At 38.5% G+C, this 19,295-nt stretch overlaps 2 protein-coding genes across 3 annotated transcripts; both read left to right on the top strand.

The window, feature by feature from the left end:
• Positions 1-518: 518 nt before the first annotated feature.
• On the top strand, positions 519-15,426 carry LOC128512805 (serine/threonine-protein kinase pim-1-like). Of its 2 annotated transcripts, XR_008356324.1 has the most exons (9): positions 519-612; positions 1,944-2,207; positions 4,660-4,754; positions 5,416-5,466; positions 5,623-5,995; positions 7,161-7,337; positions 7,603-7,698; positions 13,313-13,425; positions 15,053-15,426. XR_008356324.1 is itself a non-coding variant. In XM_053486228.1 (8 exons), the coding sequence occupies exons 1-8, from the start codon at positions 585-587 to the stop codon at positions 7,867-7,869; spliced, it is 1,128 nt and encodes a 375-aa protein (XP_053342203.1). In that variant the 5' UTR covers positions 519-584; the 3' UTR covers positions 7,870-8,514. The 2 variants fall into 2 exon arrangements, 1 of the variants encoding a protein (XP_053342203.1); XM_053486228.1 differs by lacking the exons at positions 13,313-13,425; positions 15,053-15,426 and adding an exon at positions 7,826-8,514.
• A 27-nt stretch (positions 15,427-15,453) lies between these two features.
• Positions 15,454-18,282, top strand: LOC128513446 (cyclin-dependent kinase inhibitor 1B-like). The gene is made up of 5 exons (XM_053487196.1): positions 15,454-15,470; positions 16,687-17,162; positions 17,265-17,370; positions 17,530-17,586; positions 17,733-18,282. The coding sequence occupies exons 1-3, from the start codon at positions 15,454-15,456 to the stop codon at positions 17,366-17,368; spliced, it is 597 nt and encodes a 198-aa protein (XP_053343171.1). The 3' UTR covers positions 17,369-17,370; positions 17,530-17,586; positions 17,733-18,282.
• Positions 18,283-19,295: the final 1,013 nt, after the last annotated feature.

A 19,295-nucleotide genomic window follows, 5' to 3' on the forward strand; every position in this document is an offset into this window, starting at 1 on the left:
GGGCCTGAATCCAATTTGGGAACGCCAGTTAACCCCATCTGCATGTCTTTGGACAGTGTAAGGAACGCACCAAGCACTGGGAAAACAGGCAAACTCCACTCGAGATGGGAATCAAGCTTGGCCGGGAATCGAACCCGGACCCTGGAGGTGCAAGACGACAGTGCTAACTAACCACTACATCACTGTCCTGCCAGTTTACACTATTACTATTTACTTATGCAGAGTGTCTATATGTAATCACTGAAACCTTGTCAGGATTGTGATCTGAAGTCTAGCACACACACTGAACACACACCATGTCTAAGAAACCCTTAGTAATATTCACAATAAACTAACATTTTTGTTAGTTGGCTGGCTAACGTCATTTAGCAAAATGATGACGATGACGTAACAAAATCAACCCCGAGCCAAGCTAGCCGTTCTAAACGTCTTAAAGCCTACTGTGAGGTGTTTGAAAACACTGTATTATTGGCACATTCGCTCAGAAACTCCTGAGCATTTTAACGCGTTCAGCAAACATTTAACCAGTGGCAGCGAGCGCAAGACGATTTTTTTTTCACCCGTGAAGAAGGACTACTTCAAGCATGATCCTGCGCGAGCATAAAAGATCAGGTGAGGGAAGTAACACCGAGAGTAAAGCGCCATCTACTGAAATGTTTAAGAAAAAGTTTTAAACGGACTTACCGTCCAGTGCAGTGGGATCACAGCGACGTCCAAAAACTGCGATTGTAATTCACATCAGTGGAAATCAATGTATATTTATGAGAAATGGGTTTAGGAAAGCGGACTATACATGTCATTAAAAAAAATCGTTAGCGTAAACATAAAAATGACATTAGCCAGTAATCTAACATGTTTGTTAGTCATCATTTACTGTAGCAAAACTCCCCAACCCAAGCAAGTCTACGTCATGCAAAGCCCACTATGATGTGATTTAGAAACACTGTATTATTGACTCATTCGCTTAGAAGGTCCTGAGCATTTTAACACGTTCAGCAAACTTTCAACAGTTCTGTGGTGAGTGTAAGACGATATATATATATATATATATATATTTCCCCACCCGAAAAAAAAAGACTACTTCGAGGATGGTTCTGCGCGACGGTAAGAGATCAGGTGAGGGAGAGAGGGAGAAACTAAAACCGAGAGTAAAGCGCCATCTACTGAAATGTTTAGATTAAAAAACGGACTTACCGTCCTGTGCATTGGGATCACAGCAGAGTACAAAACCTACGTGATTGTAATTCGTATTAGTTGAAATCACAATGCACTATTATGTATATTTATGGGTGATTTATTAATATTACTCTGTATGAATTATTTGGGTTTAGGGGAAGCCATGCTTCAGACTATACATGTCATTTTTTGATAATAATAATAATAATAATAATAATAATAATAATAATACATTGTTTAACAGTTTTGTTTAAATTGAGTTTTTAATTGAATTTTAAGTGAAACAGCACGTTTTGTTATGTGGTGAAGCACAGTATTGCACTTTTACCAGCATGTAGAAAGATTGACCAATCAGGTAATGCTCTTTTTACATCATTATTAAACTGTGATTTGTCAGAAGTATGCTGAGGGAGGTCTAATGTCATACCACTAAACAAACTGTGATGCCAGACGCCCTTCTACATCACTGTTGGCAAACTCAGTGCAATTATGAAGCGTACAATGTTAATGAAAATAATTTTTTCAACTACACTTAACTATCACTAGAGTAGCAACTGTAGATAATGCTAAACTTCAGCTGGTGTTTTAATGGCTGTGACCTTTTATTTTGCCTATTATGCAAATCATGCTAAAGGTTTTAAAGAAAGTCTTAATGAAGGGACTGTAAATGTGATGTACAGTAGGTAGGTAGCAAGGGCATAAAGTAGGAAAATAAAGTTAAAATATTTTCACAAGAACTCGTTTTATGCTTCTGTTTCCATCCTCAGATAAACCATTACAACAGACACGCTACTATCTAAAAATTGCCCAAAGGAATACCAACTGTGGCCGTCAGCTGAGGGACAAGGTTGCAGACAGCAGAGATCAGAGAAAGGGGTGTCAGAAGAAAGTCCAGCCTAAGCCACAAAAAAGGGTCAAAAAGAGGTCCATTAATCTGGAAGAAGAAAACAATCCTCCGCGGAAAAGACCAAAACGACAGAGAACTAAAGCGAAATCTCAACCCTCCAATTCACCTAATCAATCTGCTAAAGGTAAAGCAGTACTAATACTGTATATTTAATTCAATTCAATTTTTTTTTGTATAGCACTTTTAACAATTGGCATTGTCGCAAAGCAGCTTTACACAATCAAAAGAATTATTTAAGTATATGTGGAATGTAAGTGTGCATGAATCAAGATGAGCAGATTGTACCTGGTGAGCAAGCCGCGGGCGACATTGGCAAGGAAAAACTCCCTGGGATGGTAAAAGGAAGAAACCTTTCGAGGAACCAGACTCTACAGGGAACCCATCTTCATTTGGGTGAAACAGAAAGCAGGAATTGATCTGCATTTATACAGTGTGTTAGATGGCAGGCAGTTCAGCTATAACAGTTGATGTTAATTGATGTAAATATGGAGTCCAGGTAGTTATTGGAGACAATTGCAATCTTGAACTACTGAGCAACCGCAGCCAAGTCAAGTCCTCAGAGAAACAGCTGTCAACACCAGTTGAGGCCAGAACCATCTTTATGGTAAAGTGAAACCATCCCCAGACACCAGATGCATTCCAAGGAGACACACGGGGCATCCATGCGACGAGATCTTCAACCAGAAGTGGGGCGCCAGGATGGGTCAGACAGGTCTGGAGGGCAGAGGGAGTCTGGATCACTGGCAGCTCAGGAACAACATGTGTAGCTTGACAGAGAAAGGGAAGAGAGAGGGGGATATAGTGAAGAGAGAGAGGGGGAGATGTCACAGTCACATAATGTATAATGTGAATTTATATTTAGTGTAGAGTGCAAGCAGAGTGCAAGAGTGGAGCAAACTATAACAGCATAACTAAAAGAGGACAGCCAGAAGGTAACACAGACATGAGGGCTTACTGAGATGAAAAGCAACCAATCACCTCACCGTCAACAAACCTGAGTGATCAATGAGAGTAGGGAGGACAGCATCTAAACATACCAGTTCACCGTAATACTCTACGTCCATAAGTTCCCCAGATCTGCTCCTTTACCCAAGACAAATCTATTTATAAAAATGCTTGATTAAATAAATACGTTTTTAGCCTGGACTTAAACACTGAGACTGTGTCTGAGTCTTGAACATTATTTGGAAGACTATTCCATAATTTTGGGGCTTTGTAAGAAAAAGCTCTGCCCCAGCTGTAGTTTTCATAATACTCGGTACTGACAAGTAGCCTGCATCCTTTGATCGAAGTAGGCGTGGTGGATTGTAAGACACTAGCAGTTCACTCAGATACTGCGGCGCGAGACCATTTAATGCTTTATATGTCAAGAGTAGTATTTTCAAATCAATGCGAAATTTAACGGGAAGTCAATGAAGTAAAGATAAGGTAGGTGTGATGTGCTCGTATCTTCTGGTTCTAGTGAGAACTCTCGCTGCTGCATTCTGGACTAACTGAAGCTTGTTTATGCACCTAGTTGAACAACCAGTCAGTAAGGCATATGGAAGTATAATAGTGCCAAAATTCCTCAAAGCAAAATAGCAGGTTGAATTACATGAACTGAAAAAAACGTGTTGCAATAAATATGTTTGAATTTTTCTGCATTGCAATTTGATCTGAATTGAAAAAAATCCTTAGAGCATTTACAATGTTTGAAATTTTTGCCACTGCAATTTATTGTGGTTGTATATTTCAAGTAAAAATGTAATCCAAGCATTTAAAATTCAATGCAAAAAGATTCAAGTTACTAAATTGCAGTTTAAAATATTTTCAAGTGTTAAAAATACAATCTTCATTATTTTTAAATCTTACAAATTCAGGTCGATAAAATTCAGGTAACAAAAGTCAGGTTGCAAAAATTCAGGTTGCAAAAATTCAGGTAATAAAATTCAGGTAACAGTCAATTTATTAACTTGAATCTTTTTGCATTGAATTTTAAATGCTTGGATTACATTTTTACTTGAAATATACAACCACAATAAATTGCAGTGGCAAAAATTTCAAACATTGTAAATGCTCTAAGGATTTTTTTCAATTCAGATCAAATTGCAATGCAGAAAAATTCAAACATATTTATTGCAACACGTTTTTTTCAGTTCATGTAATTCAACCTGCTATTTTGCTTTGAGGAATTTTGGCACTATTATACTTCCATAATGGCATTACAATAGTCCAACCTAGAGGTGAGAAAAGCATGAACTAGTTTTTCTGAATAGTTTAGCGACAGTATATTTCTTATCTTGGCAATATTTCTGAGGTGAAAGAATGCTATTCTGGTAATATTATCCACATGTGCTTTAAATGAAAGGCTGGAATCTATAATCACACCGAGGTCTTTTACTGTTGCACTCAATAATTAGCATCCAATCTCTCATGTTCTGCACACATTGCTCAACTTTAGTAAGCTGGTTTTTCTCATATGGTTTTGCTGAGACACTGTGTGTCGTCAGCATAACAATGTATATGAAATGTTTGAAAAGCAATAGGAATAGTTGTGTGAATAATATACTCATATTTGGATTTTTCTTTATTTTCAGAATGTCTAGACGATGTGTATGAGGAGGGCAACCTGCTGGGTGGAGGATCATTTGGACAAGTGTTTGCTGGGTTACGCAAAGCAGATGGATTGCCGGTATTTTTTCCATTCAGTTTTTAATCTAGTCTTTGTATGTCCTAATGTGTAATCATAAGTAAGGCTAAACAAAGCTAGTAAGACAGAATGTTTTAAATTAAATACTCTTCACTCAGTTTTACAAAAATTGTATTAAGCAAGTAAGTTCAATATGCACTCGAAATTGTGAAGCAAAACTCTTTATAAAGCTAATTGTTGGTCATAAACTTGAATAGTTAAACTCAGGAATGGGGCTGCTCACTGTTAGGTGACTGGCCTTTGAATTAAGGTGATAGTTATCTTTCTCTTAACCCCTTTTTTATTTTGACACTTTCCCGCTATTCTTTATATGATGGATCACTGTAGTGTTTTGGGATTGCCTGTGAAAATCCACACCTATTACAAAAAAGAAGCAACTACTACTTTCATGCATGTCTAAAATTGTCTAACCTTACACAAGCAGACCAAGCAGACCCATGCAGACCAAGTGAGCCTGAAGACGGTTTCTACACTGTTAGCCCAACATTTGCATGTATTCAACACAATATTAAAATTAAATAAACTTAAACAGAGTTGTAAAACTTAAATCGTTTGAGTCAAGTCTACTTGTCAGGTTTAAAGTGTAGCTACTTTATTTAAATTATATTATTTAATTATACACTACACTTTCATATTTCCTCAGGTCGCAATCAAATATGTCTCCAAACAGAAATTAGATGAACAACTGGACATGGTAAGTTTTTGCATCATGCACTGCACTTAAACTATAACAACAACCTAGCACACAATTAATAATCAGATTCTTTAGAAGACCTTTATAAGGTGAATTACAAAACAATTTAATTATACTGGTTGAGACTCATTATGTCCTTTTTGTCCAACACTACAGACAGGATGTGGTTCGGTGCCTATTGAGGTAGCCTTGATGATCATTGCAAACAAAGGACCATCCTGTTCAAAAATACTGCAGATGCTGGATTGGTATGATGAACCAGAACAGTACATCATGATCCTGGAACGTCCTGACCCATGCAAGGACCTGGATGAGTTCTGCAAGGAGCATGGTGGATCCCTGCCTGAGACTCTGGCTTGTAATATATTGTTACAGTTAATAGATGCGCTGAAGCATTGTAAGAGGCGTGCTATACTGCATCGTGATGTCAAGCCAGAAAACATTCTGATTCAGACAGACACTCTTGAAATCAAGTTGTTTGACTTTGGTTGTGGAGACCTCATTAAAGACTCTTATGACTACTTTGGAGGTATGTGGTATAAGGCCATGAGTTCCGAGCAGCAATGAGTACTGTACAGTAAAACCACGAATTGCGAGTAACGCAGTTTGCAAGTGTTCCGCAAGACGAGCAAAGATTTTTAATACATTTTGTCTTGGTTTACGAGTACTGAGTATCATGTATCACGCATGTGCTTCTTGTTTTGACGCTAAGCGTCACATGATCACAACTGAGCCAATGTTTTTTCTCTTTCTTGTGCTGCGGAATTATGGGTAATCGTCTCCTCTGCTGGTCGTAGTGCGCATTTCTCACACATCCGTGATGTTTACTATAACACTGCGACCATGTGTGTGCATAAAATATATTTTATTTTGTTTTTGTAAGCACGTGTGTTCAGTGAGTGTGTACTGTTTCTTATAATACACGCATGTGCACTTGTGTAAAGCAAAAGAAAGTCTCATTATAGAGGTTAAAACCATTTCCCCCCTTTCTGTTTTAGCCTGTCGTTATGTGTGCACGTGCGTAATTTCACATTGTGCCCTTTCACACACATACACACTCTCTCACTCTCTTGCTTTTACACACCCACACCTCCTCTCTGCTTCACACAAACACACACACACACACACACACTCTTTGCTCTACTCTTTGAAACACTGCTCTGTCATGATTCTTTTCAAAAGTAAAGTGCAGTTTCATTTGTTTGTTTGTTTTACCTTACAGTAGTGATTTCGTTAGTATGCGCTCCCGTGAGTATTATTAGCTATGTTCCTTGCTAATATTTCCAACAAAACAGTCTTTCTGTTAATGTGTGTGTGTTTGTGTGTTTGTGTGAAATTTTAATAAGAGTGGAGAAAGATTTTCTGTGTAAGAGACAGGAGGGGCTGGGACACACACACACACACACACACACACACACAGCGTGTCACACATATTGATTTATTTTTAGTTTTTTTTAAAAGGTAAAGTGCAGGTTAATTTGTTTTATTTTTACTCTATATTTAGTATTAATTATTTTTATATATTTTATTTTTTTGGGCTGTAGAACAAATAATTTAAGTTTCCATTATTCCTTTTGGGAAAATTTGATTAATGAGTGTTTTGGAATATGAGCTAGCTTCCGGAACGAATTATGCTCATAATCCAAGGTTCCACTTCTCTTTTTTTGCTAACTCTTATGCTTCTGTGTTAACAGGCACACTTCTATATACCCCACCTGAGTGGTTTACACAGGAGCAGTATCTGGCAGGGCCAGGTACCATCTGGTCTGTGGGCGTGACGCTGTACAGGCTGGTGTGTGGCTCTCTGCCTTTTAATAGCAGGAGAGACATAAAAAAAAGTCATCTGTTCTTCACCAAAACTCTGTCTGAGGGTAAGGAACTTTAAGCACTAATTAGCTAAAATTTATAACAGACTGAGCAGAATGTTTAACACAAACGTTAGTATAGAAAGAAGAAATTGTTATTTCAATGCATTTTATTTAAAAAACTACTAAAAAAAATCAGTAACTCACAGAAAATATTTACAGTTACAAGTGTAAGGAATTTAATATATTCTCAACAGCAGTTGCTTTACAGGGTTATTTATTATACAACAGTTTCAGGTATTCATTTATGTACCTGTGTATTGTGTAACAGAGTGCACCAATCTGATTCGGTGGTGTCTGAGTCCGAAAGCAGCAGATCGTCCCACATTGGAGATGGTAGAGGCTCATGATTGGTTTCACCAACCAGGTCAGTGCATTATTCTTTTAAAAACATCCATCTTCATGATTTTATAGACAGAAAAAAGTTGTAAACAGTAAAAAAACGCTGTAATTCATTTGGGATTTATGTTGTCCATTCCTTTATTGTGATTTAGGATTGGCACTAAAACTGGACAGGAAGCAGGGAAGGCTGCACTGAAATACAGTGGGGCAAAAAAGTATTTAGTCAGCCACCAATTGTGCAAGTTCTCCCACTTAAAAAGATGAGAGAGACCTGTAATCATCATAAGTATACCTCAACTATAAGGGTCAAAATAAGAAAAAAAATCACATTTTAGGATTTTAAATTGGTAAATTCCTCTGTAAAATAAGTATTTGGTCAACTACACACAATCAAGATTTCTGTCTCTCACAGACCTGTAACTTCTTCTTTAAGAGGCTCCTCTTTCCTCCACTCGTTACCTGTATTAATGGCATCTGTTTGAACTTGTTATCAGTAATAAAAAAAAAAAGACACCTGTCTACAACCTCAAACAGTCACACTATAAACTCCACTATGGCCAAGACCAAGGAGCTGTCAAAGGACACCAGAAACAAAATTGTAGACCTCCACCAGGCTGGGAAGGTTAAATCTGCAATAGGTAAGCAGCTTGGTGTGTAGAAATTAACTGTGGGAGCCATTATTAGAAAAAGAAAGACCACTGATAATCTCTCTTGCTCCACGCAATATCTCACCTCGTGGGGTCAAAATGATCACAAGAACTGTGAGCAAAAATCCCAGAACTTGCACAATTGGTGGCTGACTAAATACTTATTTGCCCCACTGTACATCTGAAGACTTGAAATAGATTCAACCCTTAGTTCTAATTTAAAAAAAATAATGTTTCATTATTATTTTATTTATAAAAAATAAACAAATTTTATATTATAATTATAATAATAATTATTATTATTATTTATATTTTTTATATATTTTTTTTACAAACCCACTGATTTGTAAATATTTGTAAATTAATTATTTGTAAATAAATAATGGTATTTTTTTTATTTCAATTAAATTATTAAACTGTATTGACTTGTATTGTGTATCATTTGTGTATTTCTGTTTGGACAGCCATACACATGCATCTATACTCAGCAAAAAAAGAAACATCCACTGACTTTCAACTGTTTTTACTTTCAGTAAACTTAATGTGTAAATATTTGTACGAACATTAAAAGAGTCAACACCATAAGACATAAAGAAAAAAAATGTTTCACAATCTGTCCCTGAATGAATGAAGGCTCAAAATCAAAAGTACCAGTCAGTATCTGGTGTGGCCACCAGCTGCTTGAAGTACTGCAGTGCATTTCCTCCTCATGGACTGCCTATTGCGGACAGTCTGAGCACTGATTGAGGGATTGTGTGTTCCTGGTGTGACTCGGGCAGTTGTTGTGGCCATCCTGTACCTGTCACGCAGGTGTGATATTCGGTGTTGTTACACGTTATCTTCCACTGCGAGGATGATCAGCTGTCCTTCCTGTCTCCCTGTAGCGCTGTCTTAGGCGTCTCACAGTGCGGACATGGCAATTTATTGCCCTAGCCACATCAGCAGTCCTCATGCCTCCCTGCAGCATGCCTAATGCACGTTCACGCAGATGAGCAGGGACCCTGGGCATCTTTCTTTGGGTGTTTTTCACAGTCGGTAGACAAGTCTCTTTAGTGTCCTGCGTTTTTTAGAACTGTGACCTTAAATGCCTACTTTCTGTAAGCTGTTAAGGTCTTAACGACCATTCCACAGGTGCATGTTAATTAATTGATTATGGTTAATTGAACATGCATGGAAAAATGTTTAAACCCTTTATCTGTAAAGTTATTTGGGTTTTTACAACAATATTGTTGAAATACACAGTCCTGAAAAACAACTTTATAGATCATAATATTCTCATAGATCACCTACAAAATCATATAGGTATTCAGGGGCAGGCATTAAAATGGTTTAGATCATACCTGTTCGATACCATTTTGTAGATCTGAATGGAGAATGTCTGGTGTAATGCCAGTGAAATATGGGGTCCCACAAGGGTCAGTTTTAGGACCTCTCAATATACAGTACATGCTTCCCTTGGGTAACATCATTAGAAGACATGGGATTAGTTTCCATTGGTATGGTATGATACCCAATTATATATCTCAACAAATCCAGACGAAATACCCAAGTTGTCTAGATTAACTGAGTGTGTCCAGGAGATAAGACGGAGATATTACTTATCGGCCCAAAAACCAGCACACAACAGCTGTCACAATTCAGCCTGCGTTTAGAAGGATGTACTGTTACTACTAGCTCAACCATAAAAGACCTGGGCGTAATATTAATTCAATTCAATTTAAATTCAATTTTATTTGTATAGCGCTTTTAACGATTTACACCATCACAAAGCAGCTTTACACAATCAAAAGAATTAAGTTTGTATGAAATGTGAATGTGTATGAATTAAAATGGTATGGTTGTCCCTGATGAGCAAGCCAAGGACGACGACGAAAGTGGCAAGGAAAAACTTCCTGAGATGGTAATAGGAAGAAACTTTGAGAGGAACCAGACTCAACAGGGAACCCATCCTCATCTGGGTGAAAACAGATAGCAGGGATTGATGTGCATAATAATATGTGAGACTGGAAGTTCAGTATATGAGGAGATGTGTAAGATTAAAGTCCAGTTTGTTCCTGGAGGCTCAGGTAGACTGTAAGAAATTCCAGTCCTGAACTATTGAGCGACTGAAGTCACAGGACCACCTTCATGGAAGAGTGGAACCATCCCCAGTCACCACACGCATTCCAGGCAGACCACACGGGGCATCCATGTGGTAAGATCTCCAACCAGAAGCAGGACTCCATGATGAGTTAGAGATGTCCAGCGGGCAGAGGGGGTCTGGATCACTGGCAGCTCAGGCGCGACATGTATAGCTCGACAGAGAGATAGGTAGAGGAAAAAGGAGAGACAGAGAGAAAAGAGCAGAAAAGGAGAGAGCAAAAGAGATTGAGAAATAACAGTTAGGTATGGTCACAGTCGAACAATGTATAAGGTGAATGTATATTTAGTGCAGAGTGCGAGTAGTCTATACTCTAATATTAGACAGTAACTTGTCCTTTGAAAATCATATTTTCAATATCACAAAAACAGCCTTTTGCCAAACTTACGAGCATCTCATCCGTATCTGATGCAGAAAAGCTAGTTCATGCATTCATGACCTCCAGACTGGACTATTGTAATGCATTACTAGGTGGATGTCCTGCATCCTCAATAAACAAGCTTCAGTTAGTCCAAAATGCAGCCGCCAGGGTTCCCAATATTATCATCCCTGCACTGGCTACCTGTTCAGTTTAGAATTAATTACAAAATAGTATTACTTACATACAAGGCTTTAAATGGTTTAGCTCCCACATACCTAACCAGTCTTCTGATACGCTACAATCCACCACGCTCCATAAGATCACAAAACTCCGGACTTCTGGTAGTTCCCGGAATTTAAAAATCTACAAAAGGGGGTAGGGCATTTTCATATTTAGCTCCAAAGCTTTGGAATTGCCTTCCAGACAGTGTTCGGGGAGCAGACACGTTTTCCCAGTTCAAAAGTAGACTCAAGGCGCATCACTTTAATCTGGCATACACGTAACTCATCCCATAACCTCATACTCCAGTACACCTATCCTGAATGGCAACTAAGCCAATTCTCTCCATCTGTTCTGTATTTTTCTACCCATCCCGAGGCATCAGGAGATTGTGCCAGCTTCAGTAGACAAAGGCCAACCCTGTGACGTTTCTAAGGCATCCAGAGAAGGACCAGCTCCAGCTGGATTCTGCTATATGATGGTTGGAGCTACACATGCTGCTCCTGTGCTTCCAGTGACCTAGACCCCATCTGCCCTCTGCACCTACTGACTCCCTGTGCTGAACTGGTCTTCATGTTAATTTAAATAACTTCTGTTATATTGAACTTTCACCTGCACAACACACATGATGTTATATAATTTCTATCTGTTATCACCCAGATGAGGATGGGTTCCCTGATTGAGTCTGGTTCCTCTCAAGGTTTCTTCCTATTGCCATCTCAGGGGGTTTTTCCTTGCTACTGTCGCCGTCACCCTTGGCTTGCTCATCAGAGACATTTCATTCATTCATCTCATTATTATCTAGACACATTTTTCTCACACATACACACTTCTAAATATTTTCTTTTCTGAAAAATTCTTTCATTTTTGTGAAGCTGCTTTGAGACAATGACCATTGTTAAAAGCGCTATATAAATAAAATTGAAATGAATTGAATACTACTGTACTATCCATTTCCATGACCTGAGGTTAACAGTGGTGTTTCTGCCCGGGGGGAGAATTGACTCGTTTAACTTCTTAGGACTCTGATAAAGAGGAAAATATGTTTGCACAATAACAGAGTATTTCACCTTCACATAAATCCATGGTTGGCTTTACACTAAAAAACGCTGGGTTGTTTTTTCTACCCAAGCGCTGGGTTGCCTCTGTTGGGTCATTTTTCTGGGTTCTTTTCAGAGAGTTGGGTAGTTTTTGTGTAACTGCTGCTGGGTTGAAGTTTGATTGGCCCCTCCCCCAAAGTTCACCGGTACAGTATATTCAGCGGCTGTCAGTCAGAGCTTCGTTCCTCTCTTGAGCTCCCACACCGCTGATGATGGTTCATTTAAGGGAAAATGACGTTAAATACAAGGTCTGTATACACATGTTCACTCACGTATAACTGAAAAATTATTACTATATGTGAGATTTATTACTGTTACCGTGTTAAGGTTACACTTAAACTTTCAGGCTGGTCTGAGGTGATAATTTAGCTGAAAATAGCTGCTATAGTTAGCCAAAGAACCCCACCTGTGTATGAAGGAAACAGATAAGATGTCTGAGCTTTTTAGCTTTCTCTGTAGAATGTTTGCAGGGTGACGAAACTGTAACTGTAGTATTAGCATGACGCTAGCATTTAGTTAGGTTGATAGCGTTAGCAACCACATTAACATTAGAACTTTATTAATCTCACTGTTTGAGACAATAAAATGCTGGGGTGTTACAAAACACTAATCCTCTCACAAATATACACACCTGCTAACCCTCCCGTTTTTCACTAGCTAGTAATTTACTCCGCGGTCAAAAGTCGCCCGCGGTCATTTCTCCCGAGTTATAACAATATTTTACACCTTTTCCCCTTTGGCAAGTATGCAAAAATGACGGCTGCATGTAAGATAACCAGGTAGCCCTCTTTAACCAAAGTTGCTTGTGACTCAGACTAAATTAACTATCAGTCAGCTGTATAGATAACTACTAGATGGAAGTATTAATATTTGGGTGATTGTAATGTGCCAGTATTACCCCAGCTATGACAATGCATTTCCTCGGTAATTAGCTTAAAATCAATGCAGACCACAAGATCAACTAGTCTGACTAATATATATATATATATGAGCTTTATCCCAAAAGCCATGCTTAATTTTGCTTATTTTATTTTTGGTAGTAGCTGTCTCCATGTTTTTGTTTCAGGTTACCTATACCCTAGCTTTGTAATTTTTTTTATTTATTGATAGTCTTATTCAGTTTATTCTTTGTTATTCAACAAATGTTTAACTTTCTTTCATTTCTTTCTAAGGTTGGCACCAACATGGTGGAATACCTCCAGCAGGCTGAAGTGTCAAGGCCGTACCCTACATCCTGACGTTGGGAGATAATGACCAGCGCTGCTCTCAGGCATTCGTCATTCTGGTGGGAGGCTCTGGAGCAATGCACACTACCCAACAGAATTAACCCAACATTCCAGTTAAAATGAACCAACATCTGGGTAGAACATTTGACCAATTTATGTGGTAGAATTAACCCAGGATTATAGTTAAATATGACCCAGCATTTGGGTTGAATATTTAACTCATTTTGCTGGGTTAAATTAACCCAGCATGTAGTTAGTCCAATAGTTATCCAGCAGCTGGGTTAAAAACAACCCAGATTGAGTTGTTTGTAACCCAGCATTTTTTAGGGTGTTTGGATTTGGTTTTGGCCCAGTGCTGGTGTTCAGAGGTTTCAGAGAAGGTTATTTTTCATTTGCTCTCATCTGCATGAGAACTATAGGTAATGCTTTTGTCCAAAATTTTATCCACAAATTTTTTGTCCAAAAAATGAATGTTTCAGTGTGCCATTTCTCTTTCTACTGCTCCCCCAATAGCAAGGATTAGGAGCTACAATAAAAGCAGCAGGAATTGAACCTTTTCACAATCATGGTGTAAAGCCATACTATAACCAAAAGACAACCATGCCACTTTGGCTAGTAAGGCAATAATTACACCACACAGTCTAATAACACACCCTCTAAATAACACACAATTCAGAGAAACACACTAGAAAGACACACTCCAAGGGGGGATCGAACACCAGACAGGTGTGAGGCTACAGTACTAATCACTACATCACCATGCAACCTATGTTCGATACTAGTTAAATAAAAACATCATTATGGTATTTAAGTTTTTTGCTGGCAAAAGCAATGATTACATTTTACATAAAGTGTCTGCAAACATGGCAATATTTTGCTGATTTAACCCACTCCTTTTTTTAATCAACTGTGATTGTCTAAAAACTGGTACCACTGATTACTGCTAATTATGTGTACATACAAATAGGTACTGGCACACAGAGCGTAACCTGAGCTCAGGTGTCAAACTGAGTCCCTACCCCATTATCACCCGCATGGAATGGATGCCTGGAATAATAAGAAATGTCTCGTTTTTAATACACCATTGCTGAAAAAGGATAACTCCTGATGTAAATTGTCTGATTGTCTGATGGCAACATTTATATTCATTTCAGCCAGGATACAGTTTTGTCCAGGAGGGGTGTACAATACATGAGATATTGTGTATTGTTACTATACTTAAGCATTATTTTTGTGCATTAATACTTTTCTTAATAATTATATAATAATAATAATGATAATGATGATGATGATTGCATCCAGTCAAGTTCATGAATGTAGAAGAATCTGTTAAGGATCGTGCCAATTAATCCCTGACAATGACCTTTATAATGTTACACAGTGTAATTGGCACTAGAGCGAACTGTGTGTTTGGGGATGTATAATCTACTTGAGGATGAGCAGTCCTGGCACAAATGAACCTTAGTTTCAGTATTCTGCACTAAGCAATGACATTATGACATTATCTATTTATGACTGTTTTCTCGTGCTTATTGTACAGGGTGTCCCTAGAAATTGCCATAATTTCATAGTCTAACAACATGGCCAATTCTCGCTCAAATTATCTCAAATTTTAATGAGATGGGTAAAGTTAAATGTTTTACTTTTTTTGTTTATTTTATATTTTTTTACTTTTTTGTTTTACAGTAATGGGGCTATGTGAAAGGGCTGGTCTTTATCTCCCCTCTTCCTTGAAACATTGAGGCACTGGAGAATGGTTTGCAAGATATGCTACAACATAATTGGTAGGAGCTGGACTACTGAATTTATGTGTCTTGTCACAGGCATGTTAAACATTTGTGAAGCTTTTTAAAGTCTGTTATAAAATCTATATTAGTTTAAATATGTTGTTGAAATTTTGATGAATAAATTTTATTTTTCAACATGAAAATGATTTTATTTTATAAAATTTAATTTCATTTCGTTTGCCTACGACCAGTTATAATATTGTGTTACTGATTGTATCCTGATAAAGTAATCAGGTCTAGATAAGGCTTTTGTGGTGTTCATGATTTTTTCCTTACATTGTAGCTGGGCCATTCTAAGCAATGACCGCATTTACAAGGTTAGTCAAATGCAGCAATTCAAAACGTAAATAAAAAACGAAACAAAAAACGAAAAGATAACAGGGGTCCGTTCTTCGTACGTCGCTTGACACATCCGAGATGAACTGACACATCTAAGATGAGATCATCGTGCTAATTACAATCTGGCTAAGTTGGTTCTTCGAGCACACCTGTTGTTGATGATTAGTATAGCTGAATTGTCTAGGATTATTGCGCGGTTGTGCGTTGGTTTAAAAGGCGATATGCATCGACAGTAGAAACACTGATCACAAGCCCTCTGATTGGTTGATGAAATGGAAAAAGAGCGGCTCAATTTTTTTTGTAACGTGTCATAACGTGTTATGCGCTGAAATGCCCCACTGCCATGGATTGCCCCCCTACGTAATCGCTATCAAATATTATATTAGAACATAAATTCATAAGTTTATGGTTTACAAATTACAAATTACATGAGACAATAAAATAAAATAAGCAATATGAAAATAAATATGTTGTACATGAAAAAAATAGAAATATTATGTATACTTTTATATTGTTTATAAAAGAGCAGTATGTATATAATATTTGATAGCGATTATGTGTGTGTGTGTGTGTGTGGGGGGGGGGGGGGGGTCCATGGCAGGGGGCATATACTTTTCTTTTTCCACGTTAGTCAGTTGTGCTCTTTAACCAATCAGATGTGACCTCGCCATTTCAACCAATCATAACCCACCAGGAGCGCAGGCTAAATCCTGTTTACATGAAATAAACCTGCTCCCGAGCAGGTTCAAGCTTGCGGATATGTTGCTATGACAACAAATGCTAGAAGCGCATCGAAGAACGAAACAATCCAAGATCAGGACAAATCCACAACAATCAAATCCAGCTAACTGAGTTAGCGACGTACGAAGAACGGACCCCAGATCACAAGCTCTAGTAAAAAAAACAGTAAACAAACACAAAACCACTACAAATCACGAGCAATCAAAAGCCACAACGACCAATCAAAAGCGAGCCGAGGGCGGGCTCATGAGAGTTGTCACTCGCTGACCAATCAGATTGCTCGCAGGTGTAGCTGCATTTTGCTGCCAGGTAACGAGCTCTTTAAAATTTAAATGTAAGCACGGTATTGTTTTAGCTTGGTTTAAACTGGTTTATTAGAGTCACGAGTCGGCTGTGTTTCATTTACTGTCGCCCTGAGGCTCTTATACGAGTTCCTGACCTTTATTAGTAAAGAAACGAGAGAGATGTCCAGTTTTCGGCCAGCGGTGTTGGAGCTGCGAGGGGAAATTTCTCCCCTCGGCGTCCGCGCAGGAGCGTGCGTCGTAGTCTTTTCGGACCTGTCGATCACGACGAGCTTCAACGGGACATCGAAGAGAAGCTGCGCGAGGTCTCCGAAAATGATCATCACCGGTGGAATTTTAACTTCGCCTCCGGGACGCCGCTGCTCGGCGACTACGAGTGGGAGGGAGCGGCGGTGGAGGCGACGCCGGTGTTTTATCAGGTGGCGGTCCGAGTAAGGAAACAGAGGGCTAATTCTCAGCAGGTTAAGCCGCACACACAGTCTCCGAACCGGGAGAACTGCGCTCGGAGCGACGCTGCAAAACCCAGAGCAGTTTCTTGCGAGGGCACGCGCACAGGAGGAAAGCCAGGCTGCCCGAGGATGAAGCAAGCACGCGCACAGTTTACTACATCTCCATGCTGTGTTACAGGTGGGAGAAAAGTTTAGCAATACTACTACTACTACTAATAATAATAATCCATCATGTTATGGTTAACTTGTCAAAAAAAAAAATCTCGTTGCCCTTTTGCAGGATTTCCTGTCAAGCGAAGGAAGAAACTCGGACCTAAGAGCGTGTCTGAAAAACCCCTCAGCTCTCTCTCCTCCGAGCAAACGCCACGGACACGACTCCGGTGAAGGTACACAAGCAGATTATCAAAAATTAACGTTTTTTTTTTTTTTTTTTAAAGAAACCTCTTAGCGACCAGCTAAATCTATAAGTAAGATTTAAATTTACATGGTGTCATTGTGAAACAAACACTCTAAATTTACATTTGTTGTGTTTAATTTATTCCTAGATCTCAAACAGGTTAACTGGTGAAGAGTAGACATCCAGTACCCAGTCTCAGCCAAAGGTAAGTGCCATTTTCTCACTGCTTTTTCTTGTTAGCTGTTAGTTTTGCTAGTGCTGTTAGTCCAGTTAGCTCTTTTTTTGCCCTGTTAGCCCCAGAGGCACTGTTAGCTTTGCTAGCTCTGAGAATATTGTTTTGGTTTCGGACAGCCTGGAAAACCCTGCGCCGCCTGAGCCACGGCTGGTCCTGCTCACTGCACCCTCTACACCAGCATAGCAGAGGCCCTTTGCCCCGAGGATATGCTGCTGTCCTACCAACAGGGTTGGAGACCTGTGCGCTGCTTCCAACACTGGCTGTGAAAACATCCTACTTGCTCTGCCTCCTGGGTTCAATAAAATTAACTCAGTCGTACGGGTTTAAGGACTGTTTGCTTTGCCCGGGTTTAAAGACACTGTTTATTGTTGTGCATTGTGTTTTGTATGATTGGCAGAATTATCCTGATTCTTGGTTCCTGTGTTTGTTTCTGTTTTACTAAATTTGAGTAAAGTCGTAACATCTGCAATTATTATTATTCCAATTGTTTGTTGTATAGATAAAACTCACACTGTTGTTAAGGTTTGAGTGTTTTCTCCGCCTGTGTTTTTGGCGTTGTTTGTAATTTTGTACATTTTGGTCTCGAATCAGTGACTAGATTTATTTAGTTCTTAGTTCTTGGTTACTTAAATTTAGTTAATAAAAATAAAGTCTTAACATCTGCAATTATGCCTTGCCTGCATTATTCCAAACCTGACAAACTGCATAAAAACCTATGTGGTCAGTAATACCACAACAACAGACATACTGCTAAATAGATCATATATTAGTTTTTAAAATATTGCATGATTCCATTAAAGCGACTTTAATGATGAATTATATACAGTAATATAGAGATATGCAATGACTAATATAACAATTACATTTTGTAAAAATGGGCTCCCACTCTTTAGAGCAGCCAAAGGACACCTCTCCACATCTCCATTTTCTTTCCTGGGTTGTGACCATGTAGTGATGTACACCTGCTCCCGTCAAGCGGTTGTCAAAGCAAACCACATTATTCACACACAACTAGGCACTTTTTTTTTTTTTTTTTTTTTTACACTGAATGATCTTCCTGATACACAACACTCCCATTTCTTTTCCAACCAAATTTATTTGTCCATAAGAGGGACAACTTCTTTGTTAATTTGTTAAATGAATTGAACAATGGTAATTTATTTACACTTTAACACTCACTGAAACAAAGTTTAGAAAATGTAAAATATTATGGTTTTCATAGGCCAACATTTATTTAATCCCTTTCTAATTAGGTTTTCATGTGTATATGTAAAGAGAAACATTGGGTGCCCCTACACAATTAAACTTTTTTGTGTATAATATTCATACTGAACATTTTATATTTTACCTTGTGTATGATTAACATACGCACAATTTATTTAGAATAACTAACGCTTCACTATTAATCACCAAACAAGCTGAGCAATTAAATAATCACAGAAAGCTGCAATTTATTACTGTAAGCATTTATGTACAGTTTAGCAATGATTTGCTAATTTGTTTCATTTTCAATACTTTTGAGGTTGAAATTAAACATTGTTAAAAATCCTCTTAATGTGGCAGCACGGTGGTTGAATGGTTAGCACTGTTGCCTTGCAGCTCCAGGGTCCGGGTTCGATTCCCGTCTCTGTGTGCATGGAGTTTGCATGCTCTTCCCCCGTGTTTGGTGGGTTTCCTCC

Source organism: Clarias gariepinus, chromosome 25 (genome assembly GCF_024256425.1).
Source record: "Clarias gariepinus isolate MV-2021 ecotype Netherlands chromosome 25, CGAR_prim_01v2, whole genome shotgun sequence".
NCBI lineage: Eukaryota > Metazoa > Chordata > Actinopteri > Siluriformes > Clariidae > Clarias > Clarias gariepinus.